The sequence below is a fragment of the Erpetoichthys calabaricus genome, chromosome 10 (assembly GCF_900747795.2).
Source record: "Erpetoichthys calabaricus chromosome 10, fErpCal1.3, whole genome shotgun sequence".
Lineage (NCBI taxonomy): Eukaryota > Metazoa > Chordata > Cladistia > Polypteriformes > Polypteridae > Erpetoichthys > Erpetoichthys calabaricus.
In genome coordinates, this window is record NC_041403.2 from 17,932,945 (window position 1) to 17,943,093 (window position 10,149).

A 10,149-nucleotide genomic window follows, 5' to 3' on the forward strand; every position below is an offset into this window, starting at 1 on the left:
AAGAGTCATATGGCACTAGGAAGAAAGGAGTTTCTGGAGCGATTTGTGTGGGTTTTCAAAGTGACTATCCTTCCTGATTTACTGAAGTTTAGTTCTACATGTAATGGATGTCTGTCGTCAGTTGAGATGATTTCCAGTTTCTTTAGCATTTCCCTCTGACACACACACACTAGTCAAATCATCTACCTCAGCCCCAATAACTTTAGCTGCATACTTCGTAATCTGCTGAAGCTTTTTTGAGTTTTGGTTTGTCAGACTATTAAACCAGGCAATGAAACTGAAAGTGATCACGGACTGGATCATACTGCGATAGAAGGACAACATGAGGTCCTTGTCTACTTTAAATAGTTTGAGTTTATGGAGGAGAAATAAGCGCTGGTTGCATTTAGAAAATAATTTTTTTGTATTTGTATTCCAGTTAAGATTGTTATCTAGATAAGTTCCTAAGTATTTATATTCAGTCACTATTTCTAAGGGGGAAATCTGGCTTTGGACAGAAGCTCTAGAGACAAGTAAACAAATAAATGAATATAACAAACAATGCACACCAGAATTACCAAAATGAAAGAAAAACGTATAAATTGGCTAAACATAAAAAGAGTAGTCATAGTGAGGCATTATAAAGGCATAGCGTTACGTGACGCACTTCTGCTGAATAACTGGTTGGCTGAAAGACCTCAGTGTTGCTCATAATGACACTCCGCTTTGTTTTCATTCTTTCTTCTGCTACTAACTGGCATGGGTATGCCGTTGCAGGGTATGCCTACGTTGATGGATTAAAGGCCAGAAGTCCACATGACCGTCATCATCAAGTTCTTCCACGAGAACCCTGAATACAATGAGGACTGATTGAGGTCATTCATGTTAGGTAGAATGCCTAGAGGAGGCTGGGTGGTCTTGTGGCCTCAGACCCCCTGCAGATTTTATCTTTTTTGTCCAGTCGCCCGGAGTTTTTTTGTTTTTTCTGTCCTCCCTGGCCATTGGACCTTACTTTTATTCTATGTTAATTAGTGTTCCCTTATTTTAATTCTGATTTATTTTGTCTTTTTTCTCTTTCTTCATCATGTAAAGCACTTTGAGCTACATTGTTTGTATGAAAATGTGCTCTAAAAATAAATGTTGTTGTTGTTGTTGCATGTGCGCAGACTTCTCCGGATTTGAAATGTGGTGCATGCACATGGTGACGAAGCACAGTGCACCATTAGGTGGGACCCGTGTAATGGATATAAGCCACCAGAACTAGTCAGAGTGGCTGCTTTTTGAAATGGTCTCCACTGGTTTAGGTTTGCTCTGAATTAAGGAGAGACGGCCACTTGATGAGATTGGTGACTGCTAAACTATCTCACTGTAATATGAAGGAGCGGGGAAATAGCAGAGTTGTGTGGTTATCTGGGGCTGCTTATTTTTGTTTTAGCCCACTTTGCTCTACAAATGAGATGATGTTACTTTTCTCTGTTTTTTTGAGATTTTAAAGGTTTTTTTTTTAATTCACCATCTATTTGTTACTTGATTTTGCAATTATGCACTTTGTGGCGGACGGCCGAGACGCCCCTTTGGCACTGAGTCCATGGGCTACACACTACACCCCCAGAACGCTTGGTGGACACCCCCTGGGTTACATCAGGACCACTATCATGGACCGCCGGAGTTCAGCCTGTTGGGCTCCATGGCCACCACCAGGGGGAGCTGCACGGCTTCCTGCGCCCGTCTGGGCGGTGATGCAGCCTGAATTAGGTCAATCATCACCTGGAGCCATTCCGGGCGGGCTGTAAGAGGAGCCTGCAGCCCCTACTGGAGGCGCCGGAGTCGGGAAGAGGAGGACAAAGCTGCCTGGAAGGAGTGGAGGAAGAAGAGTGTATTTGGGTGTTTTTCTTTGTGTGTGTTTTGGGGACTGTGTAGGGCCTGTGGGACACTGGGAAAAAAAAAAAATTTGTTTAATTTTCACGTGCCTCCAGGGTCAGTCTGTGTCGGATCGGCACTGATCTAGCGCCTTATTCCACCACTTGGATCATTTTTATTATTGCATTAATTTATTTACTGACTTTTTGTGAAATAACATATAATATTTCTGCATTTTATGTCTTAATACTGTTCCACTGGTCCTTGGTCCCGTTACTTGATGTCAGTGTCCCAGTCTCCATATCCTCCACATGTTTCCTGCTATCATAGTTAGTTATATAGGATTTTTTTTTGCATCGGACCTTAGTTTTATTCTATGTTAATTAGTATTGCCTAATTTTATTTCTTATATATTTTGTCTTTTTTCTCTTTCTCCATCCTGTAAAACACTTTGAGCGACATCATTTGTATGAAAATGTGCTCCAGAAATAAATGTTGTTGTAGAAATATACCTGAAACATAAGACAGTCGGGCCACATGGTGGAGCTGTGGGTAGCACGGCTGCCTCGCAGTTAGGAGAGACCCAGGTTTGCTTCCCAGTCCTCCCTGTGTGGAGTTTGCATGTTCTCCCCGTGTCTGCGTGGGTTTCCTCCCACAGTCCAAAGACATGCAGGTCAGGTGCATTGGCGATCCTAAATTGTCCCTAGTGTGTGCTTGGTGTGTGTGTGCCCTGCGGTGGGCTGGCACCCTGCCCGGGATTTGTTCCTGCCTTGCGCCCTATGCTGGCTGGGACTGGCTCCAGCAGACCCCCATAACCCTGTAGTTAGGATATAGTGGGTTGGATAATGGATGGATGGCTGGTCTGCAGGAGCAAAAGAGAACACTTGGGTTGGCATGTAATTACCTTCTTTTGAGCCCTTTAGCTGCCTCCCATGAGCACGTGTGTGACTATAGGTACAAAGGAAATCTATGTGAACATGTGAAGGTCATACAGAGAGCCCACAAACAAGATGACACACAGATGAGGACTCAAACCAGGATCCAAGTCCAGTGATCATGTATTGATCAAGCTTGTTCATGCCATCTTATGCAGTTTCCTACATTTTTTCACTTGGATTTTCGGGGTGTCTTTGAATTTAGCCCTCTGTAGGTTGATCATTTTCATTTCCATCAAACGCTGTGGCTGCCGTCCTTTCATTCCTGACACATTACCATATCAGTCCATAGCAGTAGAGATAGTCAGCAGGATTGTTTTTTTTTTCCCATTGAGATCAGATGTCTTTTCAAAGTGTTCCTTTCATTTTTTTGTGCAGTTTATTTTGCCTATTTTTCATTTGCACCCTGAGTGCCTTCCAGGTTGCATGCTTTCCTTTTTTATGTAGAAGGATGTCCCAAGTGGGAACCTTGTTCCTGCCTTGCACCCTGTGTTGGCTGGGTTTGGCTCCAGCATACCCCCATAACCCTGTGTTAGGATAAAGCGGGTTGGACAATCACTGACTGACTGGCATAAGACAGTCAAAAATGCACATATAATTTGTGTTCTTGTCTCACAATTGATGAATGCTGGGAATGACAACAGTTGCACTTGCGTACAGTAAATGATAACACATGGATGACATGATTTGAGAGCCAGCAGTAATGAAGATACAGCATTTATAAACCGTGACTCATGAAATGAAGCCTGTGTGGCGTATCGAACCAGTTGATACGTGATAAGATCTATTCATTTATACATTAAACTAGGGGGCTCTGCCCCCTGCTCGCTTCGCTCGCCAACCCCTGGTGTTGGGAATGACTAAGAGCGTGATGTATGAATGAGATATAGAATAGTGTGACGGTATAGATGATGCAAATAGAAAGCAAACAATAAAGTGTGTGGCACAGTGTAAAGGTTTATTTGAAAATTTCTTTGTACACGCCGTTTAAGTGTAAAAGGTAATTCCAGCTCAGAACTTGTAAGGTCATTTAAGATGGTTATTGTTGTGATCAGAGTCAAGTTTGTCAGAGCTTAGAAAGAGTTGTGTCTCTCCAGGAAGTAATGGAATGACTTGGGTATTTATGTTTTCCACATTAATATTTTTTGGACATAATATAGTGCGTTGTGTTAAAAGGGGCATTTGGTCTAATGAGATTGCTGTTCCAAATCTCTGTGTAACTAAGTCGTCGCAGATAAAGGCTTGAGGAATTGTAATAATATGTGGCTGAAGTCTATCTGTATTGGTGAGTGTACCATCTCTCAGTTGTAATAACCAATTGTTATGATTTGGTTCTGGACATCGTATCTTTTTTACTAACTGTATCTTTTGAAAGCAATGCCAATTGTCTGCGTATTTTAAGGTGCACTGAACAATAGCTGAGTGCATGGCATCTGGAAGAATAGCTAATCACTGTTTAAAATCTCCTCCTCATAAAAGTACCTTTCCTCCAAATCGAATATTATTATTCATAAACGTTTGTAGAAGTTTATGAATGGTGTTGAGTAAGTGACTTCATGCCATTGAACATTCATCAATAAACAACATTTTTTCAAGACGGATGTCACGTGCAGTGCCACCGTTAATGTTCATAGTGGATACCGATTTGTAGAATCTAATGTAGTTGATAAAGATTTCACTTTCAGGTACATCGTCAGTTATAAGCCTCTGTAGATATTCAGTATATGAATGTAAAGAAGGCAGTCTAATTTGACCCTTTTGACAACAACGTGTAAATGTATAACTTGTATTTCCAGTTGTTTCTTCAGGGAAGTGAACTGAATGACAATGATTGCAAATGACATTCATTAATCCGAATGAATTTTACTGGTGTATGTTTTTCTTGTGCCGTTTGAGAGGCGCGTTGTTGCATGTGTAGTATTTGGGACGTGTTGTTTTGGAGCTGTAATCGATTTGCCTGTGCTGTGTGAGAAGCCCGTTGTAGCCTTCGCTGCCATTAACGTATGTCTGAGACGGGAGGTGTTTCGTTTTGAATCCGTGCCTGTTGCGATGCAGCACTTTGATTAATAGTTTGCGTAATGTGGATCTAGGATGGAGATTTGTGCATATTTGCGTTGTTGATTTGTTTCAGGGTGCACTGTTCCAATGCGATGCAGTATCTGTGCACATATGCGAAAGCAGTATGGGCCATCGCCTTTTGGTGGCCTGATATTTACACCGGTATATGCAAAAGCAAATGAACTATTGTAGGATCTAATGCAGTTCATAAAGTTTTTACTTTTAGGTACATCGTTAGTTAGAAGCTTTAGTTGAGCTTTGTGTTTTTGGAGTCGAGACATTTTTTCATTTAGAAATATGGATAAGTAATAAGGAGTATTGCACTCACTGTTAATATGGAGCCTTTTCTGCGGTTGAACGGTTAATAGTGCCTTATTGTAATGAGATCCACCTATGCTGCATAGCTGTCTATTTTGTTGTTTCTTTCGTGTTCGTGTGTTTGTTCCTGTTATCCTTTCCTTTTCGTTTTGTACCCGTGACCGTGTATTCATGACTTGTTTCTTTCTCAGCATGCGAAATATGGATAAGTAATAAGGAGCATCGCAGTCACTGTTAATATGTTTCCTTTTCTGCAGTTGAACGGTTAATAGTGCTTTATTGTAAGGAGATCCACCAATGCTGACACCTATGCTGTCTAGTGTGAAGGTGTTGATGTTCACTTTAGAATATGTGGCTTTGGGTGTCACTTCTTATGGATGTGTGTGTGTGGGTTGAGGATTGTTGTCGAGCGAGCGTCTTCTTTCTTTTTGTGTTCCTGTGTCTTGTTGAATCCCCCTCTTTGTGTGTGTCCCGTCCCTTGCTTGTAGGGTCTGTGGGGTGGTTTTGTGTTCTTTTTTTTGTGTTCCATGGGCTTGTTGAATCCCTCTCTTGGTGTGTGTCCCGTCCGGTGCCTGTAGGGGGGGGTGCCTTGCTGTTGTGCGCGATCTTTTTTTTTTTTTTGGGTCTAGTTTCGTGTGCAATGTGTTTCGTGCTTTGTTTGCGTTTGAATACTTTTTTATGTGCCGTTTCCTTTTTTCGGTGCTCTTTGCGCCTCATTTCTCCATTTTTCCTGTGCTCACTCCTTTTTTCTGTGGTCTTGTCCGCCTCTCGCGGCCCCTCATCCGCCTCTCTCGCCCTCTTTTGTCCGCCTTTCTCGGCTCCTCAGCCGACTCTCGCGGACTCTTTTTGCGCCTGCGCAGTACGTCTTTTTGCAGCTACGGCCCATTGCCGGATGTGCCTGCGTCCATCATCCGGTTTAGCATTCTCGGTTAGTAATATGGATTACATGTCATAACAATTGTGTGAAGGCACTTACAATTTTCACTTTGTGACTTTATTCTGCTATATTGGGCAGTAAAACTCATTCACTTAATGATATGCTTTCCTTTTCTTTACAGAAAGAGAGGCGTTCTTCAGTCATTCTCTGGAACAGAAACAAATACAATCTGGCCGTACATATATTCTACACTGTCCTCCAGGATTACTCCCATTCACGCTGAAGAAACGCACCAAACTACGTCTTTGCATAGCCTTGAGCAGTAGAACACAAAGACTGAGTGCAACATTCTTTGTGACATAAAATCTGCAGCCAGCATAGCTCTTCTAAGATTGACTAGGATCTCATCACCATTCCAATTCTCTAAAGTGTGTATTATTGTAAAGAAACCCTCTTTTGCTTTTAATCAGATTTTTAAGAAAATTATTTTTATAAAGAAATGTAAACATTACGGAAACAGATAATGTAAGAATACTTATTTTTTTCTTAAATCAGCTAAAGGACTTCTTTGGATCATTCTAGCACTGGCTTATTTTATTTTTCTTTCAGAATAATGTGTACACTGTAGAATTATTACCTAAGAAACTATGTATAGATGTTGCTCTATGCTACTCATGCCTAAGTAGAGACTCATTCCTAGAAAAAGAAACAAATGTAAAGGGCAAACATTACATACAGCATTGTCCATTATAGTTCCTCCTTACAATTAGTGTGATTCAAAAGTTCACATAATTATAATTAAAATATAGTACTCATTTGAAAATAAAATTAATATTTATTAATTTGTTCATTTTATTATCAGATTTATTCCAAATCAGGCTAGTGGTATGCCAGAATCCATCCAGGCAGCATCAATTATAATTAAGGAAACTTAACTGTAAATAATTTAGCACTGAAATGAACCATTACAATATCTGTATCTTGTTTTATAATATATTTAAATCCCATTTTATGAAAATGGAAACTGAACTAATGCTGGTAACTATAGGCTTGTTAGCTTAGTGTGAATTGCAGAAAATGAATGAAGCAATTATCAAAAGTACGAAGGCGTAAAACATATCAAGTGCAGTTAGCTGTATTAGCAAACAGTAAATGTGGGTTTGGATAGAGACACTGAGTGTCACTGACAATCTGCAGTTTTGTGAGGAAGTAACTAAATAATTTGATCATAGTGGTACATTCCGTGTTATTTAGCATGAGTTTTCAAAAAAAGGCTAGAGATTAAACTAAAACAATTAAGAATTCAAAGCATAAGTGTGTAGAATGGATGCCACATTGAGTTAAACACTGAAAGTAATAGCTTATGGTAGGAGAGCCTTTTACCAAACTAATTGATAGGAAAGTGCAGTCCCCCCAAGGGTCAGGGCTGTGGTCTTTTAATTTATAACCAGTAAACGATTTTAATGAAAATGTAATTAATAAGCAAGATAAGCTTGAGGATGACATACAACTAGAAGGAATGCCACATACTCTAAAGCAGGGGTCACCAAGTCCGGTCCCGGAGGACCACCGTGGCTGCAGGTTTTCATTCTAACCCTTTTTTTAACAAGTGCTCTGTTTGTGCTGCTAATTAACTTCTTGTGAATTCATTTGAATTGACTTTTTTAGATTTGTTCCCCTGAATTTCTTCATCGTTCCTCTGAATTGTCTCATTTTCTTTCCTTAAATGGCACCCAAACAGAAATGAAATGTGAAGTGAGGGAGCCAACAGAAGACCAACTCAGTCAGCGCCTCAAACTCCAACCGATTTCACTCCAACCAGCTGCTTAACTCTTTCAGGGCTGATGTTGACTTTTGTCAGGCTGATGCTAAAAGTCAGGGGTAGAGGACAGTAATCGGCTGTAAACTACAACAAAACTCGCCCTTACATTTTGGTCCGACTCTCTTTGCTAGAAGGAAAGTTAAGTAGCTTTGCTGATTTAACCTCAATTTCCTGTGCGTGCATAAGTAGCAAAGAGCACACAACGTCACAAATGGCATCGACATCTGCTGAGAGACTAAAGCAAATGTGCAAATTGTGCTGAACCGTACTCTGACTTGTTGGACTTGGAATTTGATGCAAGTGATCTGGAGATGGAGATCAAAAGTGAAAGTGAGGTACCAGCATTGGATGATCAGTCACCAGCTGATCATGGTGCTGAACACATTAGTGTAGCTGATACGCCTACAGCAGCGTTCGCCTGGGTGGACCACCACATATGATGAGAAAAGGTAGAAACCATATTGCGTCACACTGTGATTGCCACCACCGGGGCGGCTGTGTGAAGACAGCCAGGCAGCCAGCCCACAGTGCATTCCTGCTGGCCATCGAGGCACCCCTGCACAGCCACTGCTGCCAGAGGTGCCAAACATGCGCCAACAGCAGCCACAGCACATAGCAATAGATGTTTTATGTTGATTCATGTGTGAAACCATCGCTTTGTGTGCTTTTCAGAAAACTGAGTTTTTTGGAAAAAATATTCAGCCCTCAAAGAGCTGGTGCTGATTCTTGTCGTTAATTAAACCCCTCGTGATTTAATTCTGTGGCTTGTTGCTGCCCTCGTGCTGCATTAGACATTTACAAAACTGTTGATTTTCTCTTTTCTAAGCGCACTGACAAAACGTTTTATGGACCTCGGCAGATTGACATTCCTGAGACCTTCACCTTTCTTTATTTTCAGATATTGTATGATGGTCACCAGTTGTTTTGGCTCATTTTGTATCTCAGTATTGTTTGGCTGCTACTTAAGGAAAAAGAAACAATTGAGGGGTCGGAGTCTTCAAGAACAAGTCAATTAAAATTATTTCAAAAGAAGTGAATTAGCAGCAAAAACAGGTCACTCATTCAGAAAAGAGTTAGAATGAAAACCCGCAGCCACGGTGGTCCTCCAGGACCGGAGTTGGCGACCCCGGTTCTCAAACTCCATCCTGAGGACCCCCTGTGGCTGCAGGTTTTTATTCCAACCAGCTTCTGTTTTTAATTGGACTCCTGGGCTAATTAAGTGAACTGTCATTTCCCCAAGTTCTGTGTTTTGGGAACAATATAGAAATTAGAAAACTAAGTTTGGTCAAATTTACTAAGCAGTTATATGGGGATAATGTATTTTTTTCTTTTTAACAATATTATCATCTTAATATTCATTCTACTTTTTCAGGTGTTCTAATTGTTTAATGAATCCATTAATTACTAATAAGTGGGTCTGACGCTAAAGTAGTTACGGCCTTTCACGATTCAGTGTTGTTTGCCTGGCTGTCTGCTCTGCTCGTTTTTATGAAGGGAGCAAACTGCACAGAGAGAAAGGGCAAAACAGAATGAAATCAGCACAAGAGAGTTAAGCATTTTAGTTCTACAGCAAAAGTGGAAATAGTTGTAAATGTCTTATAAATGGGCGGCACGGTGGCGCAGTGGTAGTGCTGCTGCCTCGCAGTAAGGAGACCTGGGTTCGCTTCCCGAGTTCTCCCTGCGTGGAGTTTGCATGTTCTCCCCGTGTCTGTGTGGATTTCCTCCCACAGTCCAAAGACATGCAGGTTCGGTGGATTGGCGATTCTAAATTGTCCCTAGTGGGTGGGTGTGTGTGAATTGCGGTGGGCTGGCACCCTGCCCAGGGTTTGTTTCCTGCCTTGCGCCCTATGTTGGCTGGGATTGGCTCCAGCAGACCCCCGTGACCCTGTAGTTAGGATATAGCGCGTTGGATAATGGATGGATGTCTTATAAATGTAAAAATCAGGCTGCTGTGCTTTTCTGAAAGTAGATTAAGAGAAGAGAAAAAAATACCAGCTATGTTATCAGGTGTTATCACTGATTAGGAGTCTGGTTGGGACAAAAACCTACAGTTCACAGGGGGGCCACAGGACCAAGTTTGAGACCGCCGGCTCTAAAGTCGACAAACTCATTACAGATGGATCTTGACAGACTTTACACCTGACCAGATATGTGACAGATGAAGTGCAAGTTTACTGACGACTTAGAAAGTAAAAATATTAGACGTGAGGATGACATGGCGATGCAGTGGTTAACTCTGCTGCTTAATGGACTCAGCATCCAGGTTTGAATCCTGAACTTGGCCATTGTCAGCGAGGAGT

At 41.4% G+C, this 10,149-nt stretch overlaps 1 protein-coding gene across 1 annotated transcript in view; it reads left to right on the forward strand.

Annotated features, from left to right (window-relative positions):
• The window catches only part of ak4 (adenylate kinase 4), a 116,750-nt gene extending 109,881 nt beyond the window's left edge, over nucleotides 1-6,869 (forward strand). Inside the window, exon 6 of the mRNA XM_028810956.2 lies at nucleotides 6,209-6,869. Within this exon, the coding sequence (XP_028666789.1) occupies nucleotides 6,209-6,353 (145 nt within the window). The 3' untranslated portion in view covers nucleotides 6,354-6,869. The remainder of the gene's footprint in view (nucleotides 1-6,208) is intronic.
• The last annotated feature ends 3,280 nt before the right edge of the window (nucleotides 6,870-10,149 follow it).